Source organism: Falco punctatus, assembly GCF_963210335.1.
Source record: "Falco punctatus genome assembly, chromosome: 15".
Lineage (NCBI taxonomy): Eukaryota > Metazoa > Chordata > Aves > Falconiformes > Falconidae > Falco > Falco punctatus.
Window position 1 is genome coordinate 13,634,611 of NC_137595.1, and position 16,883 is coordinate 13,651,493.

Here is a 16,883-nt window from a genome sequence, read left to right on the forward strand (position 1 = left end):
CTTTCAGAGGATGGATGCTGTGCTGCCTGTATAGCATAGACCTCCTCAGCAGTCTCCAAGAGGGTTTCTTTGTTGTCTTACATCCTGCCAGGATGTTCTCCAGCAGAACATAAGTTTATGGCCCCTCTGGCCTTATCCTGCTGATCACAGTTTGATGTCCTGAATGTCTAACGCATGCAAACAGGACTCACTGGCTGCAAACTCTTGGAAAACATTTTTTTTCATATGGGCAAAAAGGCAGCTGTATGCATAGGAGGTCTGTGTGCATACCCTTGCTTTAACTGAAGCTCCCCCATGTTTCCAGGCTAGACTGCACTCTATTTCCAAAGTCTTCACCTGCTATATATCCCAAAGTATCTGAATAGAAAGGGGATTGGAAAAACTTTGTTGACTACGGCAAAAGGAAAAATTACTGTAATATAAGTGTTTCAGTAGCTTACATGATTTATAAGTTCTCACCTTTACTGAGTGAAGGAGGCCTTCAGGATAAAGATAAGCGGTACTCAGCTGTAAGACAATAAATTTTCACTGGCTATGAAAGACAAGGCTGAAGCTTAATGGGGAAGAGTAGTATTCCCAACACTATGCTTCCCTAACCCTACCTCTGTGGCAGGAATTTCTTTGATTTCATTACAGTCAAGAGTCCTCTATATCACCAAAGATGGCAGGCAGAGCCAGTTTTGCATCAGTGCAGGAACAGCCTTTACATGCCTTTACGGCGGTGTGCTAATTCTCTCAGGATTTCTGAAAAGATCACACAACAATCAGAAAGTCCTGTGGCATGTTCTGGGACGTGAGACCATTTCTAGAGAATCTGAGGGAGGAATTTTAATATACTTGGAATAGCCCATAACTTCAAACAGAATTTAGGACCCTTAATTTTCTTTAAACTGTATGGCAAACTGTTCAGATTCAGTGAGTGCCTCAGGATCTTACCTCATTACATTCTCACGCACACCTACATGATATTAATGCTTTGCTTATTCTGTATTTCAGTAACTTAATTACACGATGAATTCTCTCATGCTGCAAATATATCTTCATTGAGCTAACTTTTGATCTCGGGCATTAGCTCTGATCACTGCTAAGGCAGAGACAGTCTATCCAATTAGCTAATGGCAGCCTCGGAAGCTCAGGACACACCACCTCTGTTACTCTGCCCTCCAGGAGCTTTGACTTCCACAAACACATTTGATGAACCTGACCACGGTATTTTGGCTGCCTACCTCAGCTCATCCGCTTAGATGGCATCTTACCTGTTAGCAAGGTAATATAGTACTTTCAGGAGATGCCAGAAAAGGATGGGTTTATGTCCGTAACTTGCTAAGCTCTGTTAAAATAGCTTTCTTCTGATACTGAGAAAACGCATAAAGCATCCTGACTTTCTGTGGATAAAAGTGACTCAGAGGAGTCCATAATCCCTTGCATGGAACCCAAACACCTTGGTTTTCTTCATCAGCAAAACCAAGTATATATTTGAAAGGAAATTGTTTTTGTGCTCTTTGGAGGCTGTTCTGATTGATGACATCAAGGAATCTCTGTTTCATTTGATAGTTATGCTTGGGGCAATGACAATCTTATTATGTGTTTTCCCATGTTTAGAGCAAGGGTCGTCTGCACCATAGTCAAGGTTCCTGGGCACTGCACTGATACCAGCTGTAGTACTGCATTAAATCTCAAATAAGCCTGGCACTTTTTTTTGTTGGCAGTTTCAAAGCCACAGGGGAAATCCACAATTCAGCTCCATTAAAAGCCACCAGTTAATTGTGAACACCCCTACCTCACTGCTTTTCATCTCCAGTTAATCTGTTTGCATCTGTTTGTGTCAACTGATGTCTGTTTGCTTTGACATGGCAGAACCCCAAAGATTTGTAAACAAAAATACCAAGATTTGAGAGTGCACTGCAAGTAGGCTGAAATCAATAACTTTCCAGATGTTCCTGGATGCCTGAGGATGTGTCAAATGATGCTGTGTTGAAGAACTCTTAAATGGCATCTGGTCTGAAATGCCTAAGCGTGAAGGAAACACTGCAGCCGAACCACGCATTGACCCTGTTTGCAAGCTCTTTGTAGCTACTTGGCATTTGACTCTAAGGATCCAAAGCAAAGCTGATCACAACACAGTATAGGGGACTGAAGTCTTACATGCTCAGAAAAGCCTTTCAGAAAATCTGTGCTTGCAAAAACATAGGTTAGAATGAAAAAGTGAAACTCCCAGCTCTAGCCGTGTTCAAGGTAATTTCTGAAGCTGAGCCTGACTGACTGTATGACTGTATTCATTCAGCATCTTAAGTAGCTCATTAGCTCTGAATCCTATGGGTGATCAGGTAAACAGAATACTAAAACATCAAGAAAAATGCACCTGTGTTCTTACATTAGCTTCTACTCGCTTGCCTTTGCCTAGTTGGGAATCACTACACTGTGGCTTCGAGGGGCCTTAGCAGGAGAATACACGGGGCTTAGTCATGGCAGAAGACTGGGTCACAATGCCACTAGGGCCACAGGAGCAGAACAAGAGAAGCATTGGTATCTCCTGATTTTCAACAGCCCAATATATACAAAAGAGGTAACAGCTCTGTGACTGCCCTTCTGCCAAATGCTGCAGAGGTCCTCAACCTACTCCATGAAACAAAGCACAGTGCAGCATGCACTAGCTCATAAACACCACGGAGACAGCATCACACCAGGACAATTAGTTTCACCACAGTTTTACACAGTTTTACAGTTCCAGCATTTGATTATTTCTGACAACCCCAGGATCTCCAAACTGGGCTTTTAAAATGGAGTTCACCCAATTTTTCTTTTGCACTCCCACAGCAGTCCCTCCTCTGTGCCTCTTCCAGTGTGACCACATTTATCTTTTTTTTTTTGTAACATGATTGATCAGAAGCCTATCTTGTCAGTCTCTGTTCAGTACTGCTCTTGTCAGGCATTTTACATTCAGTACAACAGATCTAAAACCTAGAGCTAAGATGAGAAGAAAGAGATCATAGGAAAAGAAAAAAGATCAAGAAGAAAATCCTGCAATCCACCGAGAACATTGCTCTTTCATGACTGAAGTGTGTTGTATAGAAATAGTAAAGAAGCCACAGAAAACTTCTTTAATCTAACATGGAGCAAAGAACTTCAGCAGAATGAGAAGAGCCATATGACTGCTAAAATTACAGTGCCTTTCTAGAAGCTGCTCAAGCCACCTTACACCTGGATTATTGCTAAGGGTTTAGAGAACTGAATACACAGTACCCTTTAACGGGATGTGGGGGAAAGGGCTGGAAGTGAATGCAACACAAGGAAACCTGGAATGGGGAGGAGGACTACGAATGTAACTTGCCTCCTCTGCAAAATCAGTTCAATTAAAATTGAGTAAGAGAACAAGATGTCGTCTCCCTCCTACATTCCATTCCATTCTTCATGTATACTGACATAAGAAGGGTAAGCATCAAAAGATAGCTCTATTTTCAGCCATGCGGAGATGAAAGAAGTTTGGGGATATATGCAAAAGAAGTTATAAGACTGACTCTAGCCAACAGTTTTCTACTGTCTCAAATCTTGCATGGTCCCCTACAAGGGGACTGGCTCTGCTGGCAGTGTTAGACAGGCCCTGAGAGCCCTCTTACGGGGCACAGAAGTGATTTTTCTACTGACACATGGGCAGGTCGCTTAACTATTGTTCCTAAGACTATATAAGAAGCATGTTTTCACGCAGTCAAAAGCAACCTTCCAAAAGAGTTGAAAAGAAGATTATTTACCTTTCTGAATCAACAGTAGGGTCCACATCAGGTATGTAATGGGAGCCTGAAAAAAAGACTTGGTTGATGAAACTGCCACCCTCACCAAAGAATTTTTGAATGGTCATGCCCTAAATTGTCCTGTCTGTATTTTCCAAACACAGTGTAGCCATCTGAAAACCAAATTCTCATTTAGTGCCTAAGCGGTGAATAAAGTTAGCACTCAGTTAAACATAAAGATAACTGCATGGCTCATACAGGAAGATCTGATGCATAAATTTTAACACAATGAGCCAGCACTGTGTTCATTTTTGTTTAAAATAAAAATTAGTAGAATCTGTCTATCAAAAAGATTTTTAATAAACTCAAAAAACCATGGTATTTTTCCTGTAAAGGGAAAAGTGTATATGATGAAGATGAAGGTAATTAAAAAGGTTCTTAAAAACAGGAAAAAAGATAGGGAAAACAACTTCAGTTAATTCTCTTTTTCAGGATCTAATTAACCTTAAAAATTGTGAGTCCCCAGCCTTTCCCATGCATTTCAATGCAATGGAGAATGCCCCTTGCTACAAACTACAGGTCTGATTTAATGGAGTTTTGATTGAGGATAAAGACAGAAGAGTCACCCTGTGGTACCCTCTCTTTACACTGAAAAGTGTCCATTTCCAAAGGCAAATGCACTCAGCTCAGTCATCCCAATTAAAGTGTCGGCTGCTATTCAGCATAACCAAAGATAGCACAAAGAATTCAAAAGAATCAGCCATCACGGCATATTTACAAAGGCAGCACAGAAATTGATGTTGGCTAGGGACAGCAAAGGAAAACACATGCTATTTAAACAAACAGATGTACATGCATATATGTATATATTTAGAGATACAGATCTCCCACACACACATATAACACACAATAAAATTACATTAAAAAGGAGAAAAAACCTTTTGCTGCCTTTAGGTCATTCTCTCAGATCTTTTGTCTGTGTGAAAATATGCAGAACTACAGCTGAAGCTGCAGTATCTGGCTGTTGAAATAGTACATTCTTGCTGCACATAAAAAGTGTTAAAAATAAATAAATTTTCACAGACCATTTCTTTCCACGGGAGTCTACATCAACTCATCTAGTATGCACAGCACACATAAACCCTGATCTTACGCTGATGTCAGACTGCCGTAACCCCTCATGCCTCTAGAGGAATTTCTGTGCTGAGATCAGGATCCAGCCCGATGCCGACCGGGTCATACCCTGCAGTGGTGCCAGGCACAGATCTCCTACTGACATCTCTGGAGGTTCTGGATCAGTGCTAGTGGCAGTCTGTTAAATCCAGGTCAAGTCACCTGAAATGCTCCAGCATCCTTCTTTCCAAAATGCCCACCAGTCACTATATTTTTATCAGAAAGAACGAGAGAGAACGCAGAGAGTTCCCTGCCAAAGGTTATCTCCAAGTTCATAGTGTGTGTCCTTATGCTGCCACATCCAATAAATCGTTAATGCCGCCTGTTCCAAGCAGGTTCCCTGGGACTGGTTTTGTGGGGCCAGCATGAATTTGTGCAGGCTGCTGCAATACGGACGACAAGCTGGGGACAAGCAGGGCTGGCACCACAGCGCTTTGTGGACATGGCCAGCCTTCAACTGCTTGTGAAATGATCTTGCAAAGTTCAACTTTCAACTGCTACTGCTGTTTTCAAGAACAAAGAGACACAGGCAATCGGAGTCTGCTCAGCAAGGACAAAGCTTACCCGGAGCAGCAGGCACCTCCTCAAAGTCCTCTGCGGTGGCTTGGAATGCCCCACAGAAGGGTAAGGGATGCTCTGCTCCTCTCAGCCTCCTGCAGAGCACTAATACTGGGTGCTGGGGCCCAGAAAGAAACATCCCGGGGTTTTTGACTAGGTGGATGTTCATGCTCACACAGAAGGAGCTTCAACCACTTTGGCCTACCCATGTGGATCAAAATTACTGGGGTGGGGGTGGGTGCGGAGGGGCTGCAGTGTAATGCTGTGGCTTCACAGTAGTCGGGGTGAAGGTAACTTCTGACTCCTCTTATTTGAGATGAAATTTACTCCCAAAAGCTAACACAAGATATTGATAAAGTCCTTCTTAAGCCCTTGAAGATCCACCTCAATTTTGCTATACAACAGCCAGCATGGGTTTACATCACGTGGAAATAAACTGGTACATATACTGGGCACAGTGATGGACTTCGCACCCTTTTATCCCTTTGTAAAGCCAGATGACCCAGGCTAGCAGCAGCAGGATGCCACCGCAAAGTGTAATTAATTTCTAGCTTCTCTATTTTTTTGGAATAGCAAAATTTATGACAATCATAAAAGTACATTGATAAAACCTAAGCATAAACACCACGACCGAGAAGTTGTTTTGCTGTCATCTCAAGGAATCACCTATTTGCAAAGTACATGGCAATATCAAAGAGCTCTCTATTGATTAAACTTTGAAAATAAAATTGCACCACTTATCATACGCTGTTTGCAAAAATGCCAATCATTATAATACTCACATAAGCATACTGTGTCTCCCCCCTGAACTCATTAAATTTATTACTGAGACTCTATCCTGAGCTGCCTACATGTGGAAAAAAATATCTTTCAGATAACACATTAACATTTATAACCAGTATTTCGAGCTGTGCTTGGTGCCATCTCAAAAGATAAGGGTCTTGTCAGCATTTCCAGTACAAACCTCATTTCAGGGGATGGAGGGAGGGAATGGCAACACTATTTCAGCTATTTTAAATGACACCTGCAAGAAGTCTGACATACAAGTTGTCAATCTAATTATACCTACCTTTCAGAGACAGGTGCATCCTTCATCTCCATATTCAGTTTAAAACAGTGAAATTCTCAGTACATCATTGTAAACTACCTGGCAAGTGCTACCATTCTGCTTGTGCATACAGCAACCCACACAATTACAATTCTAGATCTAAACCTTCATATTACAAGAGCTTTTAAGGTATGGAACAAAAATGATATGACTATTTTCTCAAAGGTTTATTTGTACTCTACAGAAGAAAGAAAGAGATATGCAAAAAAAAAATAGCTAACAATACAACAATGAGAGCTTGGTCCATAACTCATGTTATCAGATGTTCTTGCAACATCAAAATACTAATAATACTGAGTACAAAAGTTAATGACAAAAGCGGTAAAAAATAACAACTAAATATGTTTTTTTGGGGGAGAAATTTGTAGATGTAGTGCACCTGCCTTTCAGCCCAGTTCTACTACAGGTAGAGAGTAAGTTATGATTTACAAAATTACACCCATTAGAGGCTGACGTTAAAGTATTATGTCAAAAGATATTTATATTAGTAAACCCAAATATTATTCAAAATTAGGCAGATGTCATAAGGAAAGCCAGGCTTCAGAAAACCACAACAGCTCTAAAAAAGAAAGTATTGCAGTGCTTATACTTGAGATAATCAGGACCACCAACCAGTTCTTAGCCAAATAGCTATAAAGGAATGATCTCATCCCTATCTAATTCCAAGCACATCAGTATCACCAGCTAAAAATAATAAAGCCAAACACTTTTATCTGCAAAAGCAACAAGATTTCTAGTCAGAAAGCTCAAATGCTAATGAGTTTAGTGGTTGCAAAGCAAAAATATACTGGAGCAAATATGTGCACAAATAACTGGTTTTGCCCACTGTTTTCAAGGGTCCAAGCCACAGTTGATTACCAAAGCTGACTGAACTGTCCTCTTCTCCTTCCAGCTTCACCTGCTGCTCAGTCATGATATGGACATTAAAATCTCCTGCTGTGTAAAGGATTTTATTGCTTTACAGGAAAAAGATTGATACATATTAAAAAAAAAATCATATAAAGGATGGGCAGTTATTCATAAATTATATGCTTTGTAATGGAAAGAAATTACATAAGTGTTATGGAATACATACATACACTTTAGACTGAGGCCAAATGTTCACTCCCTCTTGCCAAAGCTGTTCCACTTCACATGGAATCTAATGGACTAGAAAGACACCACACAAGGAACAAGATCTGCATGTGGCAGTTAGGATGCTGACTATTCAACAAATTCAGGTGTCCCCTGGTATCCCCTAGCATTCAGGCTAGAAGGGAGATGACTGAGCATCTTCAGCATCCTGGACCACAAGAACTATAATATAAAGCAGAAGTATTGCCTTAGCTTCTTCCTTTCCTGTTGTCCTTCAGTTAACGCACCACGTTTGGTGCATTCCTGCTTTGCTTTGAAATGAGTCTGTCAAGACAGAGATGGCTCTGAGAATGCCCGGGAAAACAACTTCAAGACCAGGCAAACTGTAACATTAAGAGTCAAGATATCAAGTAATTTTAAGCACCATCAGAATCTGATCACCCTTGATAGGGGAGGAGAATCTAAGTATGCCTATTTGCTACCTGAGCACTTAAATCTCCCTATAAAATGTCATATTGGCTATTCGAGATCTGCATGTTTTTGTGTTTAACTCCCCAGAGCAGAAGTCAGCTGAAAGCCTGGCCCCGTGAAGTCAAAGGGAGATTTGTCAGCAGCTGAAGTCTAGGTCAGGATTTTATGTATGTTTGTATTGTGCTTTGAGCAATAACAACTCAGGGAGCTACTTCAGATGCCAAATAAATTTTCAGGTTTCCCTGGAGTTTGGAATTCTTTATTCTAAGTGATTCTCCCCAACATATTAATGCAACCACCATTCTCATATGTTCTAATTGTCTCATCAATTTCTTTTCATGCCACTTTGAGTTATACATCATGCTTCAAAGTCATTATTTGTAACCAGCTGCCTTCCACAAAGAGAAATATTATAGGGCATTTTTCAGGTAAATGATTACTGCTCAGAGACAGCAAAGTTTGTGGTTAAAGTGATGTGGAAAAGACTGCAGAAAAGCAGAGAATATTTTTCCTTAGTCAGAAAAAGAAGTCCTTAATTCTCAGGGTCTTAACTTTTCTATCCTTGGAAAACCAAAACAGATACTATTTTTCCTAAAAGCTACATCACTGTTTGGGGTTTTTTTGTTTGTTCCAACTTATTACACCCTGTTTTCAGAGATAAACCGCTTGCTTTTTCAGTGTAATTTCTTCTTTCCTATCAATTCATGGTGGCTTCTTGGCCTGCACTGGTCTGAGTGACTAGCCATAAACTAGCTTCACCTCTGACACCAGAAACCACCATCTCAGTCCCACAAGATCCTTTGCACCTGTGTAACATGAAACAGTGAAGTACTCATATTGAACCTATGCAGAAACAGGACCTTGAAACAGCCCTGCAAATAACGGCAAGTCTGATCTGAAGTGAAAACATTTTCAAACCATAGGCTATTCCAGCCCATTACCACTCGATATCGCAGGAGCCTGCAAACAACAAGGCAAATGTTTAAGAGCATGTTCCCCGTCCATGCTCCTGACAGGCAGTTGTGTGAGCAGCCAAAACACAGATTTTAAGTTTTGAGCCAAACTCTGATGTGGATTTTTCTGATAGGTAACAGTGGATGTGTGTGGTGGGTTGACCTTGGCTGGACAACTAGTGCCAATCAAGCTGCCTTATAACTGCCCTCCTCAGCAGGATCAGGGCAGGGGGAGGGCAGAAAATAAGATGGATAAAATTTCCTACTGGGTCTAGAGGAAGGCAGTTTAATAAATCAAAAGCAAAGGCTGCGCACAGAAAACAAAAGATTTATTCTCTACTTCCCATCAGCAGGCAATGTCCAGCCACTTGCTGGGGCACAAGGCTTCAGTATCTGTAGCAGTCGCTCTATAAGACAAATGCTGTAATTAACAAATGCCTCCTCTTCCTTTCTCTTAGCTTTTGTTGCTAAGCAGAGGTCATATGGTATGGACTATCCCTGTGGTCACTTCGGGTCAGCTGTCCTGGCTGTGTCCCCTCCCAAGACCTTGCCCACCCCCAGCCTAGCAGTGATGGGGGCGATGCTGGAGAGACAGCCGTGATGCTGTGGGAGCGCTGCTCAGCACCAGCCAAAGCACCCTGTGCTATCAGCACCGCTCCAGCCACCAGCACAAGCTCAGCACTGTGAGGGTCGCTATGGGGAAAATTAGCTCCATCTCAGCCAGACCCAACCCAATGATGCCAGGCTGCAACCTTTTGTCTGGCTGGGGCATTTCTGAGTCACTTCTGCTGAAGCAGTGGGAAACTGAAATCTCTAATGGCCACCACCTTTCATCAAATCTGGTCCAAACTATTTGTAAAGGGAGGAGATGTTGACTGACAGCCATGCATATACACATACTGTGCACATACATAAAGCACAGTTACATTTCTCCTAGAAACCAAGTAAAACCACAAAAGCCAATGTCCAACTTTTCTTCATTCGGCAACTGTTTACAAACATCTCATAGAATGAACTTAATGGGAGGAATTTTTGGGAACACATGGAGTCTGAAAAAATGCTGGCTTTTTTTTTCTACTCATCTCATTTTTTTCTGGAGCAGAACCAGAAGTGTGACCTCTGTGCATAATGACAACTCAATGACACGGCTCTCAGTCTGAATGTGGAATATGAAATGCTCACTGTGAACTGCTCAAAAATAATCCTCAGTCCATGATTATTCATAGAAATTATTTGGTGAATAATTTCAATTAAATAAATTCAAGGAATCAAGAAAAAAGGCTAAACTAATAGAATACATAATTTATGATGAATAATTCATCTGGAGAAACTCCCCCCCCCCAGCATTGCAAAAAGACTGCTCAAGACATAGGGCACTGAAGTCCCACTTAAGCCCTGTTTTCAGGTCTTAATTGGGGGCTTTCGTGATGAATCACTCTGGGCTGGCCCTCTGCCCAGGACTGAATTTCACCCACTGCTCCTGCTCCTTACATATTGCTAGATATGTCATTAGCACAGTGGGGATTTGGATCCTTTCAACTTTACTGCCATAAAAATAATGATATGGAGAGATTTCATTATGTTTCTTTTATTACTAATAAATAAAGGGAAGAAAACTCTCACATCAACCCACCAGACTTTCAACAGTGAACATTCATCATACCCATACATCAACTGCATTAGGCAAATCTGAGCCCCATTACTAAGGCATGTCGATTCAGCAAAGCAAGACGACCTGATAATTTCAACAAGACTGAATTACTAAAAGCACTTGTGTGCACTTGTGCTTGCATGATTGGACATTTTGAGCTAAAAACATTAACAGTATGTAACAAGCAGATTATGACTCTGAGGAAATCTGAAAAATTGCATTTATAAATGGTAGTCGTAAATATTACTGTAGACATTCACCCATTCAAAACGAAAGGAACGAGAAAGCCTTTGCTGTTTTAAGGATGGAAAAAACCATACTGTTTTTTTGTTGTTGTTGTTCTTGATGCTCAGCAATGTCATCACAGAATATCTATTATCACGAAGATTCATCTAGCTCTTCTATCAGAGAAAAAGACCCATTGACATGATGAAACAAAGCACTTCCAAAAATATTTAACCCACTCAATAACATCTGAGTGCACGCTTTTAAGTTAAACATTTGTTCAAAGTTATCCAAATCCCACTGAAATCAGGAGTCCTTCCACTGACACCAAAGGGCTTTGGATCAGACATACTGCCTTGCTGAGGAGGATGAACACATTCATAAATGTCAACCGTCTTACAGTACTTTGCTGGGTTCTATGCTAATAGGAGTGTATGTAGAAGAGGAGGGGAGATTTGTTTTTCTATGCAAGAAAGAAAAAAAAGATTGGGCTAAAGCTAAAATAAAGTGCAGTCTTATTTACATATTGGTGAGTCTGGCAGTACCCCCAGTGCACAGCTACCTGGGATGCTTTCTGACAGACAGCTTCTCTACTGCATTTCCTGCTGAAACCAATCTTACTGGTATTTCAGCTCACAAAATTAACTGATTTGTAAGAAAGTTAGAATCCCACATTAATGATACAAAACAGCAGAAACTGATAGTTTCACTGCTGCGTTTTGCACGGCCAGTGTAAAATCATTCTGTGCTGTTACAAAACAATTACCTCAGATACATTAAAACAAATCATGGTGAAGGTTTTTTTTCGTAAAAAAACGACATTGTAAATAGACAGTGGGTCCCAAAAATATGTATCCTTGCCCAGGGTCTGTGACCTTGCAGGAGGCAGCAACTGAGGGAAGAATGCATGTTGATTTTAAGTCGTAGTTCATTGCATTCTTTTATTTATACAGTACGTAGTCATGAAGTGCCAGTAAACAATATTCTGAAGGAGACCATGGCTCTCCATATGTTTCAATGGTTGGGGAAAATGGAGCTAAAAAAGTACATCTGGAAGCCAAGGAAATTCAATACAGGTAATTACTGACTGTCAGAAAAAAGCAGCTCAGCAGGCACCACACATCAGAAGGCACTGTCATTCAGGAGTGCCCCTCTGTCCCCAGACCAGCACATCCACCCCCTCTTCTTTCGTGGACACTTCAACACAACCATCTCTGTCCTCTGCCTCTCTCGGGCATGCATTACACCAGCTCGCTGTTGCTGGGCAGCACGGGTGAGCAGGGATGGATGCCAGGGCCATGGAGGGCAAAGCCTGCCAGCTCCTTCCTCCCTGTCTTTCATGCTCACTCTCCTTCACTCATCCCTTGCTCATCCCTTGCCCAACGAAAGCAAGTGAAAGCCAGAGCCTCCTCTTTCACCCTCCCCTTTACAGCATACTTTCCAGTGCTGCTGGATGAGATAAAACTTGGATTACAAGTAACAATTATTTTGCATACTGCTCACTGCTAAATCTGGAAACTCTTTATTTCCTTAATAATTACTATTAAGTGACGCACAAAAATAACCCACTTATAGTACAGGAAAGATTCCAAAAATGTATATATTCACAGAGGCAGAATGTCTCCGGCTACAAAGAGGCACGGACACACAAACACACAGAGGCATACAGAGAAATATCCCCTTGCAAAGCAAGAATACAGGGTACTTGTTGAATAGTAATGATAATTATCTCAGAACCCTAAAAGCTGACACGGAGGAGGCATCTCATATTATGCAGTTCAGGATCACAGGATGAGGAACTCATGAGATCACTAAATACCTAAATTTACAAAATCCCATTGTTTCACCACATCAGTCACTATGTTTTGTTCACAAAAAACAACACTGGTATATATTTATGCTACCTGAATACATCCCTGCTTACCCACCACCAGCACCCAGGATACTTTGATAGTTTCTAATGATCAGTAAAACTTAAATCATGCCCTCCATCCAATTTGCAGAGATTTTTGCTTAGTTTCTCACTGCATTCTTCTATTTATTCCATGAGACTTAGTAGATATGTTTGTTCCTTCTTCATTTATATACAGACAAACAGATAAACTGATAGGTAAAGATGCATAAGTAGCTTTTAGCATCCATCTGCAGATACAATGTGGAGATAGAAAATGATCTCCACGTTTCCAGACTTACTCTTCTCCTTGATATTTACTCTTACAGAAGGACAACACCATGATGTCCACTAGGCAGGAAGGGTAATTATCTGCACCAAATTTTATGCTTCCTGCTGTGGTCTGGCTGGTTTTTTTTCCCTGCCAGCAGATCGCTGAAGTGATGGCTTGAGGACCATGCAGAGGCCAAGAGCTGCTCTGGTGTATGTACCAGCATGCAACTAACACAGACTATTTGAAGTTGGTTAAGGACGGTATCAGGCAAGTATTTAGTTCATACTTGCTCTGCAGCTGTCTGGGAGTGCCCCCATGGGAAACTGGTACGGGGAAATTAAGGGCTCTTAAGCCAGCAGACAAGGATGTTACAAGGATAAAAATTTCACACTGAAGGTAGCCAGATGCAGAACTGTGAAGAAAGCGCATTTTCTTACCTGTGGGAGATGAAAGCTATTGGAACAATTTACCAGGCATTATGGTAGATTTTCATCATAGGCAATTGCTAAAATATGCCTGGATATGTTACGGTTTTTCGGGGTTTTTCTTTTTCCTAGGAAGTATGATCTAGTTTAAACAGGAATTAATTCCAATTTAGCTTATGGCCTGGGTTATGCAAGATCTAACAGCCACAATGGTTCCATTAAGTCTTATAATCTAAGTTTATGAATCTGTTCTCAGTCTTCATAACTTTGCTCCAAAAAAGGAAGATGAGGGAACACAGCAAATTTAGTGATAGGGAAAAAAACCCAAAACCCTCTCAATGCTTACAGATCAGGTGTAACACTGAATTTTCCCAGACCCTCACAGGCTGCTGTATCAACCTGCCTCCTGGCCTTCCATTCCTGGAGGCTCCCAGATAGTCACAGCCTGTAAATGTTCCTGCATTCAACATGCAAAAATAAAAAGGCAGTAAAACAGGTGGGGGGAAAAAAAAAACCAACTGTTCTTTTATACTCTGTGTTTTTAATTGAAGGGATTATAAAACACTTCAGGCATGCTGAGAAATCATGACTTTGTTCCTAAATAAAAATCTGTAGCTATTTTTTTTAAAATCCTTGTTCCTCCTCCTACAACAGTGGTTATTATATGCATGCATTTGCAGTGTAATAGAATTGGTATCATCTCTGTGTCTTATTACTGTTGCAATCCCCTAACATGCTGTTCCTTCCATCCCACATGAATCTGGTAATTACTGCTGAGGCATGCCATGCGTACACTTTCCTTTCCAAGGCAGCATCAGCTGTTACCACAAATACATTTCCTACGTACTAGTAAACACAGGCAAGTGGAACAGTATATGTTGCCCCGTGAGCCAGTTCCAGAACATCATCCTTACTCACCAGAAAGCGGCACGTCACTGAAACTCACGGACATGAAACAAATGTACACTGTGAGATGAGAGAAAAATGCACTGGACTTACTTCTGCTTTCAGCTTTTGCTGTGTGTTGGAGCGAGCCCTGTGAGTGCTGACAACGCTGTGCAGAGCTGCTCAGGTGAGACATGCTGAAGGTAGGTTACAGGAGCGTGTGTGTGCCCCTGTGCGTGTGTCAGTGTGGCCAGGGCTGTGTAGGAATATTGTCTCTTCAGACAAACAGAACAAAAAAATCAACCTGGGTCTACTTTTACCTTCTCTTTTCAGGCTCGTGCCCCTAGACTCTGTTAGAAAGATCTGAAAATAAGATTTCCTGTGTTCTGTAACTGGTCTGATTTTGCTACCTGAATACCCTACCTTAAAGTTTAAAGCGGAAAACAAGCAAAACAATCTCACAGAATCATAATCTGGCTGCTGGTGTATTAGTGTTGTAAAACCCCTGATCTGCTACAGACATCTTTCCCGATCTAGCAATTTTTTGCTCCTGAATACAGCTGGATAAAGAGAGTTAAAAACAGAGCAGCAATAAGTGCATTTCAGAATCCCAATCTTGTTGAAATTCATGCAGCACTACACCCAGAGCATGCTCCAGTGTGGGATGCTCCTGCTTTTTCCACAACCTCTCCAATTTTTGATAGGGAAGTTGCAGCTGCTGCAATCCCCAATTCAAACTCCAGCACCCTTCCTGCCCAGCCATGCTGCAAAGGCATCTGTGCTGGCTGCTGCAGGGTGCTCCCCTTTCTAATCCCAAGACCTCCGCAAGAACAGACAATACATCTCTGCTGCTCCTAAAATGTGGGCTCTGGTACTTAATGGCTAAAGAATAACACAAGATGATGGCACCACTTTTGCCAAGTCCAGCACTCTTTTGGCAGCAAACCTCTACGTTCTAAAGACTAAGTGAAGTGAGTAAAGTTCACTATAAAAATCTGGTTATAGCGCACCCTGCCATATTAGCACTTTAAAACTTAATTGTGGAGTGTTTTGGGGTTTTTTTTTGGAGAAAAAGTGAACCCGAAGTTTTTACCTTCCAGATAGAGATCAAGAACAGCCATCCTTCCCCATCAAACAGATCTGTGTCCAGTGCTTGGTGCTTAAGCAAAGTCACAGTAACCCACATCCAACATCTTGTTCTTTTAAATAGGCAGCCAAACGCTATACCATAGCATCGCAATTTGGCAGCAGGAGTCGTCTAGCCAGTGTGAATGATCACGTTAGCTGTGGCCTGAGCTGCTCAGCCCTCGGGCGAGCTTCCCAGGGCGCGCAGGGATGCAGGCACCCGGCTCCGCTACCTGCCGGCCCGGGCGGGGGGAGCCGCGGAGCTGCCCCAGCGGGCAGGGCCGGGCAGGGCGGTGCGGGAAGGGGCGCGCTGCCGGTGCGGGAAGGGGCGATGCTGCCGCCAGCCCCGGGGGTTGCAGCACCCCTGCCCCGACAGCCAGACCGTGCGGGCGGTGCGGGTGCAAGGTGCGGGGGGTGTGTGCGGGGGCTGTGCATGTGTGCGCGGTGCGGGGGTGGGGGGTGTGCGCGCGGTGCGGGGTGTGCGCGCGGTGCGTGCGCACTCGCCAGCTGGCTTGTGCCGAAGCAGCTGCTCGACTTGCTCTCGATCCCGAGGGCACGGATTTGGGGACTCGGGGCCAAAAATCCTCTCCGGACCCAGGTGAATCCGCTTGTTACCTCACTGCACCGCCCGGCTCCGAGTCCCCGCGCTGTCCTGGGCGCGGCGGCAGGCGCTGGCAGGGCGCTCCCGCGACGAGCCCCCGCGCCGGGAGCGGAGCCGGCTGCGGGAGCCACCGGGGCGGGGGGGAACGGGGGTGGGGGGCTGGGAAAAACGTGTCCCCCCCGCCCCCGGCGTGACGTCAGCGCGGCTCCGTGCGGAGCAGCCGGCAAAAGCGCCGCGCCGCGCCGCGCCCCGCGCAGAGCCGCCCGCCATCCCGCAGCGGCGCCGCCGCCGCTCCTTGCCCCCCGCCCGGCCCAACTTCCCGCCGGGACGGGACCGGACGGGACGGGACGGCGGCGCCGCCGCCTCGCTGGGCTCCTCCTGAGGCGTGAGGCGGGCGATGCCTCTCGCCGCCGGGCGCCTGGCTCCCGGGGCGCGGTGGCGGCTCTCGGCGGCGGCCCCTGCCCCTGCCGCCCCCTCGGGCGCCCCGAGAGCAGGTACGAGCCGGGCAGCGCGGGGGGCGCGGGCAGCGCGGGGCGGCGGCTCCCGGCTGCCGGGAGGGGGCAGGGGGCGGGGGGGGGGCGTTTATTCCCCCCCCTCGGCTCAAACCGCTGGCGGCGAGCGGGAGCCGGCGACCGGGAGCGGGGCTGCCCCGGGCCCGGAGCCGCGCTGCTGGCGGCCGCCCAGGCGCAGGCGGCGGCTGCAGAGGGGTCAGGGGGGTGTCAGCGCAGGGGGGGGCGGTTT

The 16,883-nt window shown here is 44.0% G+C and overlaps 1 protein-coding gene across 2 annotated transcripts in view; it reads left to right on the plus strand.

The window, feature by feature from the left end:
• Window positions 1–7,562: 7,562 nt before the first annotated feature.
• Window positions 7,563–16,883, plus strand: part of SLITRK2 (SLIT and NTRK like family member 2) — a 28,857-nt gene continuing 19,536 nt past the window's right edge. The window contains exon 1 of one of the 2 annotated variants that reach the window (XM_080365664.1): window positions 7,563–16,636. In XM_080365664.1, the coding sequence (XP_080221790.1) occupies window positions 15,873–16,636 (764 nt within the window). In that variant the 5' untranslated portion in view covers window positions 7,563–15,872. The remainder of the gene's footprint in view (window positions 16,637–16,883) is intronic. The other variant, XM_080365665.1, reaches the window with a different exon arrangement.